Consider the following 23,540-nt stretch of genomic DNA (forward strand, 5'->3'; position numbering starts at 1 on the left):
CTTGAAACTCACACTGGATGTGTGTGCGTGCCCGCCCAAGATCCCGAGAGAAAAATATTAGAGAAAGGATTGTGGTGTGGTCATCCTCCCTGGGGAGTGATTTCTCACTTTCTGTCTCTCTGGTAAGCAAAAAAAACTTTCTTGCTTGGAAAAAAACTTATTTAATATGTAATTAATTTAATAGTATTTTAAATAGATTAATAAATACAGTTTAGTGTCTGTTTTAATTCTTTTTTTTTAGTTTGCAAAGGTTTTATTTCTGGATATGCATGAAATTTTAGCAAATACTTTTTCAAAGCAACATTAACAATATTATTAGAATATGATCAACAATATAAGATAAAGTGCTCAATTATCTGAATTATACGACTGTGGACAAAACTCTGGGGAAAATGGCTTTATAAAATTTCAAAAGGCACAACAGCACTTACTATGGCCCTTTTTTCTATTTGTTTCTCTTTAAGTATTCAAAAGGGAAAGAATGCTGTCTATGCCACTCGAGGTAGAAATTTCTAATCAGTTTTGCCTTTAAAAGCTTAGGCGACTTTTTATGAAAATAATTCAGGTGACCAAGCAGTTTCAGTTTCAGGAACTGAAGGTGGGCAATTTTCAGAAAATGGAAGACAAGATTTGACTTCTGAACAAGCATCCAATCCACAAACTGACTGTTTGGAAATGCAGCCTGAACTTTTATAGTTCTACTTAGGAGTTTTCTGCTTTGTAACTATGGTTGTAAAGATATTCTTGAATCCCTTCTTAATTAAACATTTATCAGCATCAGTTCCTTGCTTGACATGTTTCAGTTTCTTTCTTGGTAACTCTTCTTGATCAGAATTGTGGGCAGCAAGGCACTTCCTTAGACCCATGACTTGGAATCCAAGCTTATCTGAAAGAAATACTTTTTTTTTTTGTTGTAGGAGGGACCCATTCATCATCAGTTTCAAAGCACTCAGCAACAGGATGGTGGTTGAAAACCTCTGACTGTGTAATACCATATATAATAGGGCTTCTGGATTTCTCGCTGGGTGTTTTTACATATTTTGGGAAGCTTGGGGTAGACTGCTGTTTGCCATTTTCAGGGGAAATCCTTCCTTTTTTATCGTTATCATCAAGATCTGAAAGAAAGGAAGATAATTTCTCGAAAGCTCTGTTTATCCCAGGAATTCTCGTCTGGTGAAATCCTGTAACTGGAGTTGACCGTGAACATGGGACAAAGTCTTGACTATCTTCAAAATCATATTCTGAATCTGACTGAAAATGGGGTGGAGGAGAACATGTTCTTGGATACCTAGAGGCAGATACGCTGTGCAATGATAATTTCTGTGAAGACTGGCTGGAGTTTTCAAAAAGTGATCTGAATGAAAAATCAGACTCTTCAGGGTAACTTTTTTCAGCAAAAGATGTTCCTGGTGTAACAGAATATCCTGTGATTTTTTTGGTAATTTCTGTTGTGATGTCCATTTCTTTAGCAATATCATCAAAGAGATCAACAGAAGCATTGTAGCTACCTTCATGACCAGTAGAATACCTGTGTGGTAGGTTATTAGTGAAATGTCTATGAGGCATTTTTTTCAATGCATCTGTACTTCCATCCGGGCTACTGCCAACAGTTTCTAAAGGATATGTAAGCTTCTTGCAAATTGTAAAACTCTCACCTTGATTCTTTGGCCACCTATAATATTGCTTGTTCTCTAATGTGCAAAGATCAGAAAAATCACTATACTTCCTAGAACACAAAATTCTCAACTCTTCATTCATTTTTGGAAGTGATTTTTCTCCATGCCCATTAAAATATTTCAAATTGAAATAAGAATGGTCTCTCTCTGAAGCACTGGGCTTAAGTGAAATTTCATTCGTATGTGGTGGAATTTTGATAGTCTCCTTAAGAGTAACTGTTGTTTTGAAATTTTTCGAAGATGAAAACAGAGGTGACAGGTAAGTGTTTGGCTGAAAACATTCTAAAATATCTCCTCTATTACTACTTATAGAGACAGCCTCTGAAGTGTTATCTGATTGTGATTTATGTTGAATACTAGGCCCTGGATTTGCTTTACAGTTGGAAAGGAAGTTATCTTTGCTAGAGCTTGCTTTGACTGTTGCCTGTGATGATCTCTTAGCTACAGGTGGTGTACACATGGCTCCAGCGGTTCTCTGGGGAGTCATAGACAACCTGCTACAGTCTGTATGAAGTTTATCGAGGTCATTATCTACATGATGTTCCCTACTACTGGCATCTGTCTGAGTTACAGCAATCTCACTTTCAATAACTGCCAGAAACTTGTTCAGGCTTTCAGAGAATGGTAGATCATCCCAAATTTCAGGGTCACAATCCTGGGAACTGTCAACTCCACCTTCAAGAAGTCTGAGTGATGAAGGTGGACACCATGTATGTTTCTCTTGAATGCTACTGGAAGTATCTATATTAGGATGCTGGTAACATGGTAGCTCATGCTGGGAATAGCTGTTTTTCATTTCTATTGCACTGCTGAAGAATTTTGTATTACTTGACTCCGAGGGCGCTCGTGTTTTCAAAGGGGATATATCGGAGTCAGTAGCTCTAATTTCATGTCGACTGCTGTGAACTGCACTCATTTGATTAGTTTGTGAGCCAAGTTCATCCAGCTTTTCTGTGGCACACTTTTTATCCATATATGAAACAAGGCTCCATGAACCCAAAGTGGGGTCATGGCAGCTATTGGAACCAGAGGGTTCTGCATAGGACTTTTTGTTCTGGTGAAGACTGCTAATGGTCTTGCTCTGGTCTAAAGTTAACAAATCATCTTTATCTGTTAGCTGTGATACAATGGAAATGAGTTCAAGGGAGGGCTGCCAGAATCTTGAAAAATTTTCTCTGCCACAAGACTTGGAAAAAGAAGACGTACTATCAGAACAATCTATATTGCTAAGGTCACTATTTGAGTGATCTAAAGCAAGTATATGGCTATTCGGTGCCTGGGAGCCACAATGAAGTTTCTTCAAATTGGAAGTCTGCAAAAACTGACGGAAGTAGTCAATGACAGTGAAGCCTGCAACACCTGGATCTGGCAAAACAATCTGGCAAGCCACGAGTGCTTTGACTTCTCTTTTGCCCTCAGGGCACTGCTGTAAGCACTTACAAGAATCGGAACCTTGTACGCATTGTTTTTCAAAATTCGTTACTCCAAAAATAAAGCGTTGTCCAACAAAGCAGGTTTCAGCTGCTCTAACTAGTAGGTCCTGAGTTGTGTTACTGTCCAAATCTTATCAGGATCCTGAATGAACCTGTGCAAATCAGTAGCAGTAAGACCAAAAGTGTCTAAGGTACTTCCAAATATAGTTATGACAAACGATTTGTTTGTTTCTGCAACTTTTAAGGAAAGTTTCTATCTGTAACGGGCATTTTCAGCTTCACCAGTAGAGCCACATTTTGGACAATTATACCTTTTGGGAAGTAAGATTATCCGAGAGAAGCACTTCTGACATGATGGATATGTAAACCTTGAATTCTGGAGACCAAGCACTGAAGCAAAAAGAAATTTTCTTCTTCTATTCATACGTTCACACTAAGACCTCAGGAAGGAGACCCAAGCCCTCTGTTTTAATACACAGAATATTAACTGGAAGAAACATGAAAACCAAAGCTCTTCGGTCTGCATTGATTACAGACAGGTGTTACAGTGGTTGGCAGACCGAAATGTTTGAGTATTGTCGTCTGAAGGCTTAAATTCTCTCAAGGAGTTTACAGCCTAAACATCGATCCACAGGAAGTGGGAAGACACTCGGCTGTATTCATTCATTCATTCTTGTGTGCCTCCCATGGATCAAGGCCTTGGGGGTAGCGTGGTCAACAAAACCATGACACAGCCTTCCCTCCTGGAGCTTAAATTTCAGTGCGCTGAGACAGGCAATGAAGACAATAAATATATACAGAATGTTAGAAAGGCACAAATGCTATGGAGAAAAAGCAGGTGAGGAGCGCCTCACCCAGGGCTCCTAGGTGAGGTCTGCGGAAGGCGGGGAGGGGACATGTGGACATCTCGGGACAGGGTTCCTCGTAGAGGGGCAGTGAGTGCAGGCCAGCATCTCTGAGGAGTGGCGAGGTGAAGAGATGCACAAGGGGGCCGGGTTTATAGTGCCCGGAGGAGCCTTGCCATGACGGGGGTGTGAAGGAGCATGATAAGGGGAGCTTTTGCAGGGTTTGGAACAGAGGGAAAACATGCTCTGCTGTCTTTTAAGAGGTCACTCTTGTGGGCTGGAAGAAGAAGAGGGCCAGGCTAGACAGGGGAGGCCAGGTTGGTGTCTTGGAGGAAACGCTAGTGGCTTAGATCACAGCGACAAAGAAGTGAGTGTCTGGATTCTGATAGACTTTGAAGGGCCAGCTGGAAGGTGCATGAAGAAAGCAAGTGTGAGTCAGCGTGACCCTCGGTTTCTGACCAGAGGAGCCAGAGCTGTCCTTTATCAAGACAGGGCCATCTGCAGGAGAAACAGCGTTGGGTAACTCTGCCTCAGATGCCAGTGCCCTGGGTGTGCCGAGAGGGCGGCCACCTGGCCCCAGGAGGGCTGTGCTCCAGCAGCCAGGGACGGCGCTCCACGTGGGGTCTGCAAAGGTGAGGGTGGCCAGCCTCGCCCTGGTGCACCCCGCAGGTGCTGGTGGTTTCTGGGTCCTGAGCATGTGTAAGGCGTGTTCTGTCTGCAACACGTTCGCTCATTTTGCTCTCACGCTGGCTCTCCGTGGGAGGAGCTGTTTTCCAGGTGAGGCCCTCCCAGACTGTCCCATCTGCATGAGCAGCTTCCGCGGCCCCCGGCACTATCTGCTACCCGGCCCCACCACCTTGCCCTTTAGCATCTGCCTAGCGTTAGGTTATGTGTTCACTTTTTCTTTCTGTTTCCTTTACTAGAATATAAGCTTCATGAGGATAGGATCTTTACTTGTTTTATTCACCCTGGGCCTAGAACAGTTCCCGCACGTGGAAGATTGGTCATAAGTTGCAGATACAATTTATGACGATTATAATGGGTAACATTTTAGATTTAATTTAAAGAGCTACGTCAATTGAGATGCTTCTATGTACCAAGCGCTATGATGGGTACTTCTCGTATATGATTTCACTTAATCTTGTTTTGGAAAGAGCTAAATTGTTTGGAGAACAACAACAACAACAAAAGGTAAAAATTGTCTCTCAAAACAACTCTATGGAATATTCTTGGCCCCATTTTACAGATGAAGAAACAGTAAGAAAGGATTCTTAGAGCACGCGGCTGGAAGTGCCGGTGTTATCTGAGGACGCAGAGCCGTGAGACACCGAGACCCAGCCTTACCCCCACCTGGCATCCTCTCCATGACGTCACTGTACTTACTTGGCAGAGGTATGGGCTTTTGATGGATTTGTCTGAAAGAAAGAATTTCATATCAAATAAAGGGCAAAGCATGATATAAGAAAACGCGTAAGTCTGACTTTTTACACTGCAGCTGCTTTGAACAAGCTCGTCACGAAGGGGTCAACATGGCTGACAATAAAACATGCCTGAAGGAAGAAGAGGCACCCGATCCTTAAAGTAAGACTGTTCCCTTAAAACAGAAGAGCCTTAACTAAGGTGTTGGATTTTAGCTGCGTCCATAATCAACCTGCAATTCAACCCAGTTCCTTGGAGGGTGCTGAGCATCTTTTCAAATGTAACTGCCAAGCATTGAAACGCTGGGTCTTTACCAAGCACTGCAAGCCCCAGTCCCTGCATGACGTGATGCATGTGCTTATCCCTGTGGCAACAAGACAAAATGTATTTTTAAAGAAAGAATTCTTACTTCTGGGCAGGAGGGAGCACTGATGACTGCACAGCTTCTTGTCTGTGACTGGACCCTCGGTGGCGTTCAGCGGGTATCGGCTTTTCTGGATTAGGACAGTTACGATACTAGGATTAGTGTAAATGTCATCCCATCCCCGAACCCAGGAACGTCGGCTTAGAACCGAATCTGGTCAGACGTCTCCTAAGGGGTGTCTGTCACCAGGATGTCACTGCGCACTGGTCTGTGCTCCTGTCCCTCTTTAGGCTGTGCTCGTGCTGATTATGCCAGGACACCCCACCACGCCTGTCCTCACCCCTGGCCATGCACCCGGGGACCCCTCGAGTGCATGAGTACAGGGGGAGCCAGATGAGCAAGTTTTAGGCACCTTCTGAAAACTCATCCCCTCTGCTTTCCTTGTAGCTTCCACACGGGCACAGCGCCCTGCTGGGTCTGGGTTAGTCGTGAGATGCGCTAGTCATTTGATACCCGGAAGAGTAAACCACCAGCTCCTGCCATCTACTCTTTCTGGAAATCGACCGGATCAAAGTCAAGGTTATCCCTAGAATAAAGCTAAGCTCAGTAGCATTTTACTACCTGGGCATAAACCTGCAGTACAAGGAATTTACTCGGAGCCCATGGGCCCCCTCACTGTTGAGCCATTCATCAGTGTGCTCGAGGCCGGCCACAGCCTGTTGGTTATATGAACTGGATCCCACATGGCCAATTGCATGGTTCAAGTCCCGGACCCGGTGGCTTGGGAAACATGCTGGGCATATGTGTATGTGTGTCCAAAACTCCGAGGAGAGAGTGCATGTGCCTGCTGGCAAACTAAAATAACTAAAGAAATATTATCACCAACTTCATGCTTTATTCCCCCTTATATGTGATCTGGACATGTGTTAAAATCTAGATTTGTCCATGGGTGAGTCTCCAGCTTGGAGAATGGTTGAGAATTAGAGGAACCCAAATGGAACAAAGAATTCCAAGATTCAAATAAAGTGTAAGACAGGCATCAAGGTTTCTCATGGCTCACTGAAGTTTTGGAAGCCTTGAACCTATGAAGATGGTGTTTCAAATTGTTGCGAGTTACTCTGAGCTGCCATGGCAGATGTTTGGCTCATGACTTCACACTGCATTTTTGAGAGAGCAACAGTGAACACATGGGTCCCAACCCCTGCCACTCCGAGGCCTCCCTCATAGGTGAGAATTCCCTCCCACATCTGAGTTGGGACGGCCACTGCCTCTGCTCTGGAAGAGAGTAACGGAAGGGCCTCAGTGTAGGAAGCCCTCTGAGGAGACACTCGTAGCAGGGGCCGGCAGCCCCCTCTCTCCTGGCTTTTGGAGGCTCCCGAATCCGTCAAGTTTGCACAGGGTCGTGCTTCCTTCTCACAGAGGTTCTGCGGCCCTGAGCCTTCCCCCCCATCACTCTGTGTCCCCTGCTGTGAGCACAAGGGTGGAAGGAATGGGAGGACAGGAAGATGCAAGTATGGAGGAAAAGCAGACGGAAGCAAGACAGCAGGAAAGAAACAATGCTTCAGAAATGGCCTGGGGAAGATGTGAGGAATCAGATGGAAAGAAAACCCTAACGGAGTGAGCTTAGTGCTCACCCACACCCAGGTCAGAGAAAGCGCACCTGGGGTGGGTCTGCTGAGCTAACTCACGAGGTGAGAGGACACGCACTAACACATGCTCGGGTTGTAACACGGGGTATCTCCAAGTGTGGAACTGGATGAGTGGACCTGAACTTCTTTTCTTAAGAATTATTTATTTAATTTTATTTATTACTATGATTATTATTTTAAACTTTTTGCAATGGGGCACATGTGTTCACCAGAGAGAGAGAATAGAAGTGAGAAAATAAGCTGCCAGGTCCAGGACTCGAACTGTGGTTGGCCACATCGGAGTCCAGCACCCTTAAAGTTTCAAGTGTTGACATTGTATTAGATGGTTGTTACTTCTTTCCTTTTTGTCCTGCAATATTTTTCAAATATGAATACTTTTTCTTAAATGGAAAAGCTCTAAAAATATATAAAGTTTTGAGTTACAATAAAAAGAAGAAAGGCATTTAAGGATATCCTAAGAATACAGACGGTTAAAAATCTGAAACATTATTTGGGACATTTGAAAACATTATTTTGAAAGCTTAGCAAAAGCATACGTTCAAATAAACAGATGTTTAAAAATTTCATTACCTTAACTAAACTATTCTAAGATATGTGAATGGTTCTAAATCAGCCTTTGCATTTAGGTAGGGCCACGGCACTGTGTCCTAGTATGTCACACCTGTCTGCAGGCAGGCAGATTTTTGACAAGTAGCCAACTTCACAGACCTTACCTGGTAAGCTCAGGTTCTGAGCTAGCCTCGCCACCCACTACTCATTGTGAAATGAAAAATTGTTTTGTTAGAGCACTGTTTCTTTTTTTTTTTTTTTTTCTTTTTAGATTTTTGCCATAGGGCACATGTGCTTGTTGGAGAGAGACAGAGAGATGGAAAGCAAGAAATCACCCTGGAGGGGGGATGGCCACGCCATAATCCTTCTCCTCCATTCTCCTCTCTGGAGTTTGGGCACCCACGCCTGGCATGATTTTCAAGCCACTGGGTCTGGGAATTTGTGGTCGGCCATCTGGGAATCTGGTGCCTCACCCAGCATGCCAACTGTCTCATACTGACGTTTGCCTTATAAGTAATGAAAGACACTTAGAACTCTACTTGTATACGAGTTTAGATACATTCTCTATTCGGATGGACATGCTCACCCTTCCAAGTGACAGTTACCTTCACAGACACTCGATGCGTTCTGCTGGGAGGCAGCCGGGGTCTAGAAACAAAGACACGGAGGCTATTTACTGTGCTAGCGTGTGGAGGTCAAGGTCAGAGCAGCGGCATCACAGTAGCTATTTCTGAAGCCCTTTCCCTAGACGCATGGCTATTCTTCCAATCACATCTGTGGAGAGCAGTTCATTTGAAAGCATGTGATTAAAACGTGTGGTCTGTAGACACATGTAGAAGCACGTTTTTGTAAGCTACTTTAGTAGGGCTATTGAGAAGTACTTACATCTGAAAGCAGTGTTTGTTGTCAGTGGTTGTTTTTTTGTTGTTGTTGACATTCAGCACTCTAATACTGCCCAGTATTGGGCTGAAGGAAGTCACATGCGTTTATTAAATTGTTTTCCCCCAAATTAGAGAATTTATATGGCGCCAGTCATTTTTACAGCCATCCCACTCAAATTAGAAAAAGAAAAACAGACTCAAATTAGAAAAAGAAAAACAGGGATATGTGGAGAGCAGCCAGTCCGAAAACACGTGATGAAAACCTGTGGCCTGTGGACACATGCAGATATGCGCTTCCGTGAGCTACTCTAGCAGGGCTGTGAGAAGCATCTACACACAAAAGCAGAATCTGCCTGTTGTCAGTGGCTGTCTCCCTGTTGTTGTTGATACCTAATACCTCGATAGTGCCCAGTATCAGGCTAAAGGGAGTCACATGCGTTTATCAGATTGTCCCCCCCCAAAAAAAAAAAAATCAGAGAAATTACATGGTGCCAGTCATTTTCACATCTTAAAAGGATTTACATCCCAAAACAACTGGCTTTACATTCTAATTTCTCCTCCCTTATTCTCTTTGCATCCCATCCCTTCTGCCCCATTCCTTTTACATCCCATTTTCCCCTTCCCCCATTTTCTGTCCTTTAAAAGAATAAACCTGAGGCTGGTTGTGGTCACAACCTCTCCATCGGAGCAGCTGTGCCCACCCATCCTCGCTTTTCTATACCTGTGTGTCTTTGTGTGTTTGCTATTGCGTCTATTTCTAATCCACAGCCTCCTCTACTCAGAAAAACGTGTTCAGGCCAAGCTAGTCCCAGCAACAACAATTAAAAGTGCACGGTGCCCAGCTACACATTTGTATTACGTGACATCATCTTGGTGTGGGGACCTCCCTGCTCTATCAAGGGATGGACTTCGTGACCCCCAGCAACTGCTGGGCAAGAGAGTTTGAGTGGTGGCCCTCGGCCTCTGGCTTTGGTCTCACGGCCTCAAGTTTAAGTGTCTGGAAATGTCAGGCTCCAGAGTAGGCCCCAGGTCCCGTGGGAGTCCTGGCACAGTCGGGTGGCCCAGGTTCACTGGGTTCTGGCTAGAATCAGTACAGCCAGTTGTGTGTGCCTCACACCCAGTGGTCTGCCGTTAGCTCTGAGATGGGGGATGGTGGGGGGGGTGAGGTGGGGAGAAGAAGGGGGCTCAGCAAAGCCAGAGGTCAGGCAGGCAGACTCTAAATTCCTCTGGGACCGTCTCCCATTGCTAGGCTTGCTGGAAGCACTTTCCACTTTCAAACATTGCAGGAAACATGAAGCCCTTTTAAATGCAAGATGAACTTACTGTCTTCAGTGGAGTAGCTGTTTTTTTCCTGGGGAATAAGAAAGAGATTAGCTTTGTTAAAACACTGCGAAGATACAGCGGAGCTATCTATCATTTTACTCTCAAATTTAAACCCGAATGATGAAAGTGAGACGAGTGTGGGAGGACTACCGCTGAAGGGTGGGACGGATGGAAGTGGGATTTGGTGGTGGCCCTCCGAAGTCCAGATGGAGCCCACTGGCAGGTGGGCGGGGTTAGCGGGGATAAGCAGGCGCACCCGTTGCTAGGCGGCCCGCGGAACTGAGCTCTTGTTCCCATTCTGCTAATTACTTGTGACCGGGGGCCCTGGACGGCTGTGAGGCAAGTGTGAGTTTTGTGTCCACACCTGTGAAATGAGGACCAGGTACTACAGCACAGCAGAGGGCAGGTGGGGACAGTTCGATATAAACTTTGAAACCACCAGCAGGGCAGACCTGAACGTGCACAGCTGTGCGGAGGGACATGGGAGACGGCCTAGAGCCCATCGGTGCAGGTGGCGGATGTGCTTTGGAAAACCTCCTCGTCTACCACACTACGCACCGCACCGTTATGTGTAAACTAAAAACAACCAGGCCAGAACCAGCAGGTGGTTAAGGTGCTGGACTCCCACCGGGCAGGCTGCCTTTTCAGTACCATTTCTGGTGGCTTAAGATTCACACCAGGCGCGTGTGTGCGCGTGCCCCAAATCCCAGGGGCACAGTGGAGGAGAAGGGACTGCAGTGTGGCCATTCCCCCGTAGGGGGTGACTTCTCACTTTCCCTCTCACTGTCCCTCTGTCTGTCTCTGGCTAGTGCACATGCTCTATGGCAAAAATCTTTAAAAAAAAGCAAACAAACAATGGCCATGCCGGCCCCATAGCTTTGCTAAGAGAGCCAGGCTATACACGGCCAATTGCAATTTGAGTCCCAGCCCTGGTGGCTTGAAATACACGCCGTGTGCATGTGTGTGCGTGCCCGTAACCCTGACAGGAAGGAGAAATGGAGGGCAAAGGGCTATGGCCCGACCACAGCTCAGTGAGGGGGTTCTCTCTTTCTTTTTCTGGAAAGCGTAAGTGCCCTCTGTAAATTAATAAATTAATAAATAAATAATTAATAATTTATTGCATTTAATAATTTATTGCATTAATTAATAAATGCAATAAAAATGATAACTTATATAAAATGAGAGCCAGACCCCGTGTTTTCCAAGTGTATGGCGGAGCGCCCCTTCCCCAGCAGCACCCAGGGCTATCGGAGGGTAGCATGAGACGGCAGCCCAGCAGGGAGGCTGGAGGCAGCACCTCCCCAGGAGAGCCTCCGCCTGTTTCTAGAGGACCGTTTTCTGCTCGACTTCTGCACAGGCTTTCACTCAGACAGAGAGGCCCAAGCCCCAAACCAGCTCGAGAACTGCCGTGGCGTGCGGTCCTGAAGGTGCTTGCCGGCACGAACATTCCAGTGTGTCTTGGTTCTGACAGAGACTGGGACCTCATGTCGCTAAGTTTATGCTTCTCTTCTAGGCTGACTTAACTTTCCGCCTCTCCTCCCTCTCAGTCGCACCCTTTGTCTTTGGCTAAGAGCTGAAGTACAGAGAAAGAGTACCAGCAACTGCCGAGGGCTTGTAAGGACCCGGCACTGAGTTAGACTCTTCACAGGTAGGTAAACCCTGCAGTGACCTTTCACTTACGGTTAGTTAACTTTCTTTATCATTATTATTATTATTACATTTTCTATAGGGCCTGTGTACTTACCAGGCACACACAGACACACACAGACACACACAGACACACACACACACACACACACACACACACACACAGAGGAAGTGGAAAAGCAAGCTGCTAGGTCTAGGACTCGAACCTTGGTAGACCATGTGGGAGTCCAGCACCTTAACCACCACACCACCTGCTAGCCCCCTTATAGTGATCTTTAAAAATGGATGTTATGGTTATTCATAACATCTATGATTACGCTTTTAAAGATGAGTAAGTTGTGGCTCAGAGAGGGTAAGAAGTGATTAAATGGGGCCAAGAGAGAAGTAGGCAGAGTTTTGGTTAATAAATCCCCCAAATGAAGACTTTCTCTGGTATATACAGTGGCAAGATTGAGCCTGTCACCATGCAGGCCAGTTTAAGACATATTTACGTGCACTTTTAAGATAACTTATTGAGCCAACAAAATTTTATGGACTCTTTGTTTTTCTTTCTTTTTTTTTTTTTTTTTCTTTTGAAGAGGTTTTTTGCTATAGGGCGCATGCGCTCGCCAGAAGGGACAGAGATAGACAGAGAGATAGAAAGTGAGAAATCACCCCCCGGGGGGATGGCCACACCGCAATCCCTTCTCCTCCATTCTCCTCTAGGGATCTTGGGCACACACACACATGCACCCAGCGTGAGTTTACGCCACCGGGTCCGGGACTCGAACTGCGGTTGACTACATGGGAGTTCAGCGACATAGCGATTACGCTAACTGCTGGTCCCAGTGTTTTTCATATGAACACATTACAATACTCACCTGACCGTTTACAAAGTCCTTTTTAATTTGGTAAGAAAGGACTCTTTCTAGGACTCTTTTTAAAGGAATGTTAGCAGTGTTGCTTTTTGGTTTTGCAACTTATTTCTTCTGTGAGTGAGAGAGACAGAGAAACGGCATCCCCAATAGAATCTTGACATCACAGCCCATGCCCAGCCTTCAGTCAGCCTCAGGACATGAGCAAGCACGTGCCAGTGCACTCAGGGGGCCCCCAGACTGGAACCACGAACGTCCCACGTGGGATTGCCCCATAGCACATCACAGTTACGTGGCCAGAGTGGTGCTCTGAGCACCCATTGCATGCTGCAAATGGCATGTGTGTGCAGTTCCAGACCATCAGCTCCCGGACGGAGAAGCTGAGGAGTAGGAAGCAAAGATGAAGCCCCTAGAGTAGGGTCGCAGCCCCTGGGCCTGTCGGGAACAGGGCTGTGCAGCTGGTGAGCGGCCTGCAGTCGTGCGGGCGAAGCCTCAGGTGTTTATAGCTGCTCCCCATTCTGGCCTGCACCCTGCCTCCTGTCGGATCAGCAGCAGCATGAGATTCTCACGGGGTGTTACCCCTACTGTGAAAGGCACCCTTGAGGGATCAAGGTCACATGTTTCATAAACCATCCACCCCCGGCCCCCCGCCTTCCGGGGAAAAACTGTCTCCCATGAGACTGTCCCCTGGTGCTGTAATGCTGTAAAGGTTGGGGACAGCTGTGCTAGAGGTCTCGAGATTATTCAGGTGCTTCTGAAAGCAGGTGCGCCTTGTGGAACGCTGTAAGTCCACGGACTCCAGAGTTAACCGAGACTCCGGGGGAAAGACTCCTCGCTAGTTCCCGTTCTCAGCAGCCCCCCACCCAAGCCTCAGTCCAACTTGCGGCACGCTGGGGGAGGAGGGGAGGACTTCTAGTCGGAGTCCACAGGGCAGCCTCTCCGACCTGTCTGCTCAGGCCTCACGAGGCCACCCCCGCAGCAGGTACTCACCCGGCCCTTGGCAGTGGGGATGGCGCGGCGGCCAACGACGGCGGCTTGGACTCCCAGGTCCCGCTGTTCCGACCTGCACAAGCACATTCCTGGGTCAGTCCCCAGTCCTGAGCCTGGGCTGATGGCCACAGTGACGCTGGCCTTCCTGGAAGGCTCAGAAAGGCACGCACGTTTTGCGTAGCTTTGAGGCCAGCTCACATAGGTAGTTACACTGGAGATATTGGGAAAACCTATGGGCAAAGGGGGTGCACGCTCAAAAAATGTCCGCGTGAGCTCAGAACGAGAAAGTGGGTAGGGGCTCCACCTTAACGCTTCCGAAGTTCCTTGTCCTTTCCCCTGTAGGACAAGGCCAGGAGCCCTCAGGACTGAGGGGTCAGTGAGAGCCCCTCAGCGTTCTTTGACAGAGGGCCACGAGCTCGCCCTTGCACCTCATGAGCGTGCCACGCTCCCTGGGCACACCAGAGGAGGCTCGAGACAGAGAGGCCAAACCCACGCCTCCTGGTCCACACCTGTAGACATTGCTTGTTCAGACCCACGTGGATACAGTGCACGCACCTAACTTCACACCTGGGCTGCTCGCCCGTCATCTCCGAGGGCCCAGGCTTTGGGGACAAGTGTCAGGCCACTACCCCAAACTCATCTGAACTCCTAAGAAAGACCCAGAAGGTCGCGTCTCCTGCACCCAAGCTTCTCTTCCCTACCCAAATACAGACGCCAGACAGTCATGGCGAGGGAGGGAGGGGCAGGCAGGCTCCATCTTTACTGCTGGGGTAAGGCAGGGCTGGAGGGGGAGGCTGGAGCCGTCCCTCTGCCCCTCCTGCTGCCTCTCCCAGGCAGGTGCACTCCTGCTTGGCCGTTACTGCTGAGACCATTTGCTGAATTAAACTGAACCGAATAAAAGGTTTATTATGGACCTCCACACATTTAAAGTCTGTGGCTCCCCGGACTCAAAGACGCCACTTGGTAAGTGTGGCTGGATCTCTGCCCCAGCGGGGTCATTGCGGTTGGTGAGACAGAGCACACAGGGACGTGGAAGTGACAGCCAGTCACCAGAGCGGCTGGCGAGTGGTGTGTGGGGGGCAGGGAGGGGCGACGGCATCGGCCTAGGCCTTGGCGTGGACCACAGGGAAGGCTGTGTACCCCGTCAACCCCTCATCCAACCCCAGACAAAAAAGGCCCCCAAAGAGTTAAAAGCAGAGATTGTGCAGATTAGAAAGAAGCCCCCAGGCATTCCCTCAGTCCGCCCAACTCTGCCCTGCACGCAGTCCTTGCTGGGGCCACTTTCCCTTCAAGTTTGCGAACAAGGGCAATAGCAGCAGTGCCGACTCCCCATCGTGGCCTTAGTGGCCCTCCGGGCACCTCAGGATGCATGCAGCATCTCCTCCAGTGTAGCTCCGGCTCCTGTACGGCCTGCCCCGGGGTGATTTTTTTGAATTTTGGAGGAGGCCACACATTTGGAATTTTTACACTTCACGATAAACGGAGATGTCCTCTGACTATGTGGTGTGAGCCCCACTGTGTTTAAGTAGCTAGTGTACAAACCGGACACTACAGTGGTAAAGTACCATGGTTGGCGCTAGCAGGTGGCATGGTGGTTAAGGCACTGGACTCCCCGTGGCTGACAGCAGTTCAAGTCCTGGACCTGGTAGCTTGCTTTCTCATGGTCCCCCCCTCTCTCTCTGGTGAGCATGTGTGCCCAATAGCAAATTAAAATATAATAATAATAAATAAAATTAAATCACTCCTTAGAAAAAAGAACACCCCTGGCTACTCCTAGATTTTGATGGAAGGTTTGGGGAAAGGGGAGAAACAGTCTGTTTTGGGGTAGGATCTGCAGCGCCAGGTTACTCCCTGCTTCTCCCTTAGTGAGGCGAGGTAAGCAGGCAGAGGGATGCTTTCGTGCTGCCCATGGCGGGGAGGAGAGGACCCCTCTCTTCACGGGCCAGTGACCTGCTTCCTGCTGCTCGGGGCCAAAGCCAGCCGGGGGCATGGTCGCGCAGGACGACTCTAGCAGGGGCATGCCCAGTGCCCTCCTCCCACTGCCAGGACCTCTACTTTCTAGAAAAGCTGAGTTCTTTTTTTTTTCCTTTAGAATTATTTAATTTTATTTATTATTATTAATTATTTTTTAAAATTTGCTGTAGGGCATGTGCGCTCACCAGAGACGGAGAGAGAAAGAGAAAGTGGGAAAGCAAGACACCGGGTCCAGGACGCAAACTGTAGTTGGCCATGTGGGAGTCCAATACCTTAGCCACCATGCCACCTGCTGGCTCCCAAAAACTTGAGTTCTTGGTAGGAACATTCGCAGACAGAAACTGGGAATGTGGCAGAGGGAGATGTACCACAGAGCAACGGCAATAGTAAAAGAGAGGGCTGTGGTTCAGAAGTCTCCCCAGCCTCCCACGTTAGGACTCGATCGTACCGTAATTCGCGGTGTCAGAATTCTGCGTCATGGCCAAGTCCAAGCCCAAGGTGACTGGGAGCCCTGGGGTTCCAGCCCAGGACCGTTTGACTCAGAGTCTAATCCCTGAACCACCAAGACCAAGGAAGAACTGAGGGCTGAGGGCCGAACCCTGGGAACGTCTTTAGTCAGGGGAGGGGAGGGGTGGGGCGGGGGAGCCAGCAACGTCCCAGCAAGGAAGGTGGAAGTCAGGACTCATCTAGCAGAGGTTGGAGGGCATGGGGATGAAGGTCCCTCCAAGATAGCTGCCACCAGACAGTGGGTGAGGGTGGGGACAGGACAGGCTTTTTATGCCCACTCATTAAGGCATTTGGAAATACAACTGATTTTTCATATTTGATCCTAGTTGGAATAGGTTAAGCCAGACTTAGTCACACATAACACTGTACCTGAGGTTGTCCCTGGAGGAGAGGCCAGCTTGGAGGGGTTGTTGGGCTTGGTCGATCTATTCACCGTGGGAGCTTAAACACAAAGATACATAATGAGCACACACGTTCCACAAGGGAGTTCGTACTTAAGAAAAAATGGGGGAACCAGCAGTTAGCGTAATGGCTATGTCGCTGGACTCCCACGTAGTCGACCGCGGTTCGTGTCCCGGACCTGGTGGCTTAAAACTCACGCCAGGCGCGTGTGCGTGCGTGCCCAAGATCCCGAGAGGAGAATGGAGAAGGGATTGCGGCGTGACCATCCCCCCTGGGGGGTGATTTCTCGCTTTCTGTCTCTATGTCTCTCTCTGTCTGGCGAGCGCACGCACCCTACAGTGAAAATCTCTCCCCAAAAAAAAAAAAAATGGTGGGTCAGACCAAAGAATTTACAAAGAATGGGAGCCACATTGATCAAACACACAAACCATTCAAAAAGCCTTCTCAGAAGAGACAGCTTTAGAACGGACATGTTTATGATAAATTAATAATCTAATTATTTTATAATAGGACTCTCCCCCCAAGGTTTCTGCCATAGGGCTTATGTGCTTACTAGAAAGAGAGACAGACAGAGAGAGAGAAATCACCCCCAGGGGGACAGTCACTCCCCAATTCCTTCTCCTTCCTCCTCTCAGGATTTTAGGCATGCATGCACATGCACCTGGCATAATTATCAAGCCGACGGGTGTAGGACTTGAACCTCAGTCGGCCATGTGGGAGGCCAGCACCTTAACCCCACACCAACTAATGGTCCCAATAGGGATTTTGTTAAAGTGAATACTAGCTTGTCATTTCATTTGCCAAACTGGAGCTCTTGGAGATGAAAAAGTTTTTTGTTCATTTGTTTTTGTCTATTTACGTATTTTTATCAGAAGTATATTGAAGGCCATAGTAGACAGGTCAAACCAGTCAGTACTCCACCTCCCCTGCCACATGTAACACCCGTAATTGCTCTTGGGTTTTGTGAGGTTTGGGGGGGATGAGGAGGGAATATAGATGAATTCTTTCATGGTCATGGGAATTACCATGGATCTCAAAGCTATTGGTGATACTTGGGAACCGAAGAAGGCTGCCGCAAGGTGGCGGAGTAAACATGGCACCGCCATCTGGGGGCCGGCTTTAGCAGGTGCGCAATGTTACCTGAAGAGGCGCCCCTTCCATGGGACTGTGACCCCCATGTGACTACAGCCAGAGTCGGCGTGCAATGTGCCTGTGCCTGCACCTGATCGGGGCGTGCAGCTCTGGCTTTTCCAGTCACTCACTTGTGAAAGTAGTTGGATGCCGTGAGGGGTGCTTAATGAGATGTTTTCCACAGGCCAGAGACGCTAGTAAGTTTAGAGAACCCAGGGACACGTGGGGCTGGGTCTTTCATTTCTTTCAGCCTCCTACAGAAACTTCTCGGTGTGACATTGCTACGGCCCGCGCAGTGGCTTGTGACTTTGCATTAGTTTTGGTGAGCAGTCCGCTCTAAGTGAGGGCAGCTGGGGATGATCACCCGGGCGTTTTGGTCCTAGGAGACGGAGTATCACATCACGGCAGAGGAGGGAGGGGCCAGGGAGGGCCAGGAGACACGGGGCGGCTTGCTCACCGGGCCTCCGCTCCACCAGCCGGGAGAGAGGCCTGGCCGCTGCCACTTCTGGGCTCTGACAGACTGCTTTTCTATGTTTTCGACGTGCTGACTACTGAATAGTTCTGTATGTCCCAACTAACTGCTAGAAGTTGCCTGGCGTGGTGATTGGGGCGCTGGATTTCCACATGGCTGAATGTGGTTCAAGTCCCTGACGTGGTGGCTTGATTTCTCACTTTTCCCGCTCTCTCTCTTGCTCTGGTTGAATTAATAAATAAAATTAGGGCCGGCAGGTGGCGTGGTGGTTAAAGGTGCTGGACCCCCACATGGCCAACTACGGTTGGAGTTCCAGACCTGGTGGCTTGCTTGCTCGCTCACTTTCTCTCTCTCTCTCTCTCATTCTATCCCTCTCTGGTCAAACTGAAATATACAAATGAATAAATAAATAAATAGAGTAAACAAAAGAATTATTTAAAAAATAAATAAAATTAAGTAAATATTAAGGAAAAAGGTTGCCAGGTACTTAAAACTACAGACTATTTTACCTTTTTCAGACTTGGGTGGACTGCTTTCTGTGGGATGGATATAGTTTTCATCATTATCTTCCACAGGAACTACATAATCAGCCTAAAAGAAAGGCAGACATGAATGAGGAGAATGCCGTACACTCCTGGTTTGCTGGAAAAGACAGAGCAATTTTTTTTTTTGGAGAGGTTTTTGCCATAGAGCACATGTGCTTGCCAGACAGACAGAGAGAGACAGAGAGACAGAAAGCGAGAAAGCACCCTCCGGGGGGGATGGTCACGGCACAATCCCTTCTCCTTCGTTCTCCTCTCGGGATCTTGGGCACGCACGCACACGTGCCTGACATGAGTTTTAAGCCACCGGGTCTGGGACTCGAACCTTGGTTGACTACATGGGAGTCCAGCGACATAGCCATTAAACTAACTGCTGGTTCCCAGAGCAAATTTTTTTTTAAAAAAAGCTTTATTGAGATACAGTTCTCATACCGTAAAATTCCATGTGAAGTACCATTTGGTGGTTTTTAGTATGTTCAGAGTTGTGCAAACATCATCATCTAATTGTAGGCTATTTTCGTCAACTCCAAAAAGGAAATTTCGCACCCACTAATCATGGCCCATCAGCCCTCTGCTGGCCTGGCCAACCACTGATCTATCCTGCCTCTGCAGCTCTGCCCACTCTGGACAGTGCACATAATGGGATTACACGGCGTGAAGGCTTCCCTGCCCTCTCACTTGGCGCGCCGTCCCCAGGCTCCTCCGTGTTGTGGTACGCACCACGGCTATTCTTTTTTTTTTTTTGGAGAGGTTTTCACTATAGGGCACGTGCACTCACCAGACAGACAGAGAGAGACAGAGAGACAGAAAGTGAGAAATCACCCCCCGGGGGGGATGGTCATGCCACAATCCCTTCTCCTCCATTCTCCTCTCAGGATCGTGGGCACGCCCGCACACGCGCCCGACGTGAGTTCTAAGCCACAGGGTCCGGGACGTGAACCGTGGTCGACTACGTGGGAGTCCAGCGACATAGCCATTACGCCAACTGCTGGTTCCCACCATGGCTATTCTTCATGGCCGGGTAATATTCCACCTTATGATAGACGTTTAGTCGATGCGTTCATCAGGTGATGGATACCTGGGCGGTTTCCATTTTGATTGTTATGGACAACGCGGCCACGCCCATCCTGTAGAAGTTTCTGCAGACGTCCATTTCTTGCTCTCTGAGTGACGTCAGCGAGGATCACCGGAAGCGAGGCAGCTTAGCCTAACATGACCTCCAGGGTTGGACACTCTTCCCTTATCGCAGTGGTGTCACACAAAGTCACAGATGATCACTTTAAAAATCATCTCGGACCTGTTCTAATGCTGAGACGATCCAGTATTAAAACACTACCGTTGGCGTTTACGTGTTCGCCTCGCCCTAGACTATGGATTTGAGAACTAAGAGAGCCACAGACTCCTTTTATTTTCCTTTTCCCATCCCCCTCCTATTTCCGAGAGTCATTCTGGTTAGCTATTAAATGCCCACATTAGTTTCTTCCTTATTGCAACTCGTGATCATTTAAAAGTTTTATTTACATTACTTATTGAATTTTTACCCTGTAAGGTAGCATATTTATGCTGATTATACAGAGGAGGGGTTTGTGAGAAACTGATTAACCAAAGGGTCACAGAGGGTCACATGGCAGAAGCTCGACAGGGGCAGATACTAGGTCTCCTTTGGGCACCGTCCATGCCCTGGAACCACGTGGCGCTCGGCACCTTGGGGTGGGAGAAGAGCTGGTCTCCACGGTGAATGCTGGAGAGGTGGCGCAGGGCCACCGCGCAGGGCCACCGCGCAGCGCCGTGTCCCAGCATCTCGTTCTCTGGGCCCAAATGCCAGCTCCACCATTTTGGTACCTCTGTGACCTGCAGCCCCTTTGCCCCTTGGCTCCCTTATCTATAAAACAGGGAGCATGACAGTATGTACCTTCTGGAGTCCTTGGGGGTTAATGAGGTGACACTCGGTGTGTCCCACCTCGCCTCTGCACTCCGCTGTGCGGGCACCCAGCGTCGGCCTCTTATCACAGCGGCACAGACGCCCGGCTCCTGTCTGCCCGCCCCCGTCTAGCCGTGCCCTGGACGCAGTCACGTTTTTATGTACACTTACTCTTGACTCCTCTTCCCGTCTAATGGCTCGGCCACATGTCATGTTGGCCTGCCTTTTTTTTTTAAGAAAAGAAACAACCCTCTTTCTTATCTCGAGTCTCCATCTGCCACTCCAGAACACGGCCTCCTCCCTACTTCTCCGCCTCCTGCTGGTGCAGACCTGCCGAGTCTCTCCCACAGGTCGCCTCAGTGGGGTCCACACTCAGGAATTCACGGGATACGGAGAGCCTTACGGAGACCACGGGATCCACTTACATTCTGCCTGAATTTATATCTTCCTACGGGTCTGCCCAATGCTGAAAGGATTTCCAGGGCGACCCTGACAGCTGGTCTCCCCATCCCATCCCGAAGGATTGATGGACAGACTGAGGACTGACAAACCACCTCCCCCACCCCTCACCCCCGCCAAGACCGCCGACATCCAACTGAGACTGTCCCTGGAGCAGGGGCATCAACGGACGTGCCTGCAGGGGTGGCAGGTAGCTGGAGTGGGGACGACTCAGGCCAGGCTGTGGGTGCGCACTGTGGGCGCCGGGAACGACGGCAAGGGGAAAGAGGCCAGGGACACGCGGCCACGCCTCGGGTCACCATGAGGTGTCACTGTTCTCAGGCCACAGCTGACGGTGTTGTCAGGTCTTCAGTTTCCAGGAAAGCCCAGGAAACTGGGTTTAGCAGAGAAACAAGCGCATGGTGGAAAGGAAGCCACAGAGATGAGGCCGCTTGTGTGTGTCAGGCCTGGTTTCTAGAGCTGCTCGTGTGTGCTATGAAGTCACCCACATCACGTCACCCGAAGAGATGGACAGCGGCCTGGGAAGGCTGCCCGTGGTCCCCAAAGCCCACAGTGAGAAGGACCCGCGCAGGAATGTGGGCCTGGGGGCTGCCTCTGTGTAAGCGTCCTCTTTCTCACCTCCTTGGCTATGAGCATAGGGTGGCATGAAGGCCACTGAAAGGCACACCTGTCGCCGTGCCTATGGCCCGTGGGCACTAGGAAACAAGTTACCTCGCAGAGAAGCTGCGCTACAATTAGGGCGGGGTGTGGGCCAGAGTCGTCCTGTGTTACTTTGCTTCTTAGACTGCGGCATTCCAGGGCTGCCCTAGGGGCTGTTTTGAGGACGTGTCTTCGTCCTTGTTTAAAAAGCAGGTTCCTGTGGGAGCCCTGGCACCTTAGCTTTATCAGCCATCGCTGTGACAGGCTGGGCGCACGGGCGCAAACCCAAGGGGGCAGGCGTCTCCACGGTGTGCTCCGCCACGCTCCCCTGCACCTGGGACAGGAAACGGAGACGCGGAGAGAAAGGAGGCAAGACAGTGAGGCAGGACGGGCGCAGAAGCAAGGAGGAGGGAAGAAACGGAAAGAACGCCTTCAGGAGGAGAGAGAAGTCACGGGAAACCGGGGGACGAGTGGGCCCGGGTCAGTGCTGACAGGCTACCCACCGCACACGTCTCGTCATGAAAATGTGTAAGCCGAGGAGGCCACAGAGGCTACTGCTAGAGAAGACAAAGCCCTTTCAGTGTCACAGGGGCGCATTCAGGGGACAATCGAGGAGCAGGCCTGTCACAGGCCAGCGGGGCCACTCTCCCCACCCCTCTGTATCCTGGGAAGTCTTCGGGACAGATTTACTTTACCTCATCCTCAAGCAGGTCTCTGGGTTTGGGTGGGACTTGAGGTCTCTGCAGAGAAGCGGGGGCAGGCAGGGTGGACGTGAGCCTGGCCTTCGCCGAAGGCCAGCTGGGCTTACTGGGCAGCGTCTTGCTGATGGGTGGAGACTGCCGCTGGCTCGATCGATTGTCTGCAGAGGGACACACAAAAGCATGAGAGAGGAGGCCTGGACCAGGCCGGGGGCAAAAGCCACTGGGATCTAAAGTATAAAACCTCTGGCATTGCCCTGCCCAGAAGTGACCAACTGGGGCATCCCTCAAAGGACTAGAATGAAACGTTAGGCAATTTCAATTGATTGACTTGCATGATAATCATTAGAAGAAAGCCATCACCCAGGCATGTTCCCCACGGCGGGACGGGGAGACGGACGCCCACGCAGGGACGGGGAGACGGGTGCCCACGCGGGGATGGAGAGACGGACACCTACGTGCGGACGGGGTGACAGACGCCCACGTGGGGATGGGGAAATGGACGCCCATGCGGGGACGGATACCCACGTGGGGACAGGGTGACAGCGGCCCACACGGGACGGGGTGACAGACACTCACGTGGTGACGGGGAGACGGATGCCCACGCGGGATGGGGTGATGGACACCCACAAGCTCAGGAGTATTGCCTGCTCAGCTCTGCCCACAGAGCAGCCTGGCCGAGGGAGGGGCTCTCCCGGGAGGCTCGCTTTGCTCCATGACCTGCGGGCAGTGACCCTCAGTCCTGCTTGCCCATCTGAACTTCCGGGAGCTGTGAAATATGCCCAGACCTACTGTGTGTGAACCTCTGGGAGGAAAGTGGTGTGGCATGCTTGAAAATCTCTCGGGGGGGGACAGCAAGTGGCGTGGTGGTTAAGGCACTGGATTCCCACGTGGTAAGCCATGGCTTGAGTCCGACCTGGTGGCTAAAACTCATGCCTGGGGCGTGTGCACGTGTGCCCACAATCCTGAGAGGGGACTGGAGAAGGGATTGTGGCGTGGCCACTCCCTCTCCACCTAGGGATGATTTCTTACTTTCCCTCTCTCTTCTCTGGTGAGTGCAAGTGTCCTATGGCAAAAACCTAAATAAACAAATACCTGTTTCTTTAAAAAAAAAAAAAAAAAAAAAAAGAGGAGGAGGAGAAATAGGACCACGCGACACACCCCA

General features: G+C 49.4%; 1 protein-coding gene, 1 long non-coding RNA gene and 1 pseudogene across 5 annotated transcripts in view; 1 reads left to right on the forward strand and 2 right to left on the reverse strand.

Annotated features, from left to right (window-relative positions):
• Nucleotides 1–23,540, reverse strand: part of BLNK (B cell linker) — a 99,222-nt gene that overhangs the window by 13,886 nt on the left and 61,796 nt on the right. For all 3 annotated transcript variants that reach the window (XM_006157327.3, XM_027775264.1, XM_027775263.1), the window contains 8 exons: nucleotides 22,373–22,536; nucleotides 18,626–18,707; nucleotides 16,481–16,552; nucleotides 13,631–13,703; nucleotides 10,140–10,167; nucleotides 8,541–8,583; nucleotides 5,783–5,867; nucleotides 5,338–5,369 (listed from right to left, as the gene is read on the reverse strand). In XM_006157327.3, coding sequence (XP_006157389.1) covers nucleotides 5,338–5,369; nucleotides 5,783–5,867; nucleotides 8,541–8,583; nucleotides 10,140–10,167; nucleotides 13,631–13,703; nucleotides 16,481–16,552; nucleotides 18,626–18,707; nucleotides 22,373–22,536 — 579 coding nt within the window. The remainder of the gene's footprint in view (nucleotides 1–5,337; nucleotides 5,370–5,782; nucleotides 5,868–8,540; nucleotides 8,584–10,139; nucleotides 10,168–13,630; nucleotides 13,704–16,480; nucleotides 16,553–18,625; nucleotides 18,708–22,372; nucleotides 22,537–23,540) is intronic.
• On the reverse strand, nucleotides 203–5,328 carry LOC102479760 (DNA damage-induced apoptosis suppressor protein pseudogene; annotated as a pseudogene).
• Nucleotides 10,294–23,540, forward strand: part of LOC114009455 (uncharacterized) — a 27,494-nt gene continuing 14,247 nt past the window's right edge. Inside the window, exons 1-2 of one of the 2 annotated variants that reach the window (XR_003550862.1) lie at nucleotides 10,294–10,521; nucleotides 11,653–11,787. This is a non-coding gene — a long non-coding RNA (uncharacterized LOC114009455). Of the gene's footprint in view, nucleotides 10,522–11,296; nucleotides 11,788–23,540 lie in introns of those variants that run through there. The other variant, XR_003550861.1, reaches the window with a different exon arrangement.

The sequence above is a fragment of the Tupaia chinensis genome, unplaced genomic scaffold (genome assembly GCF_000334495.1).
Source record: "Tupaia chinensis unplaced genomic scaffold, TupChi_1.0 Scaffold000539_1, whole genome shotgun sequence".
Taxonomy (NCBI): domain Eukaryota; kingdom Metazoa; phylum Chordata; class Mammalia; order Scandentia; family Tupaiidae; genus Tupaia; species Tupaia belangeri.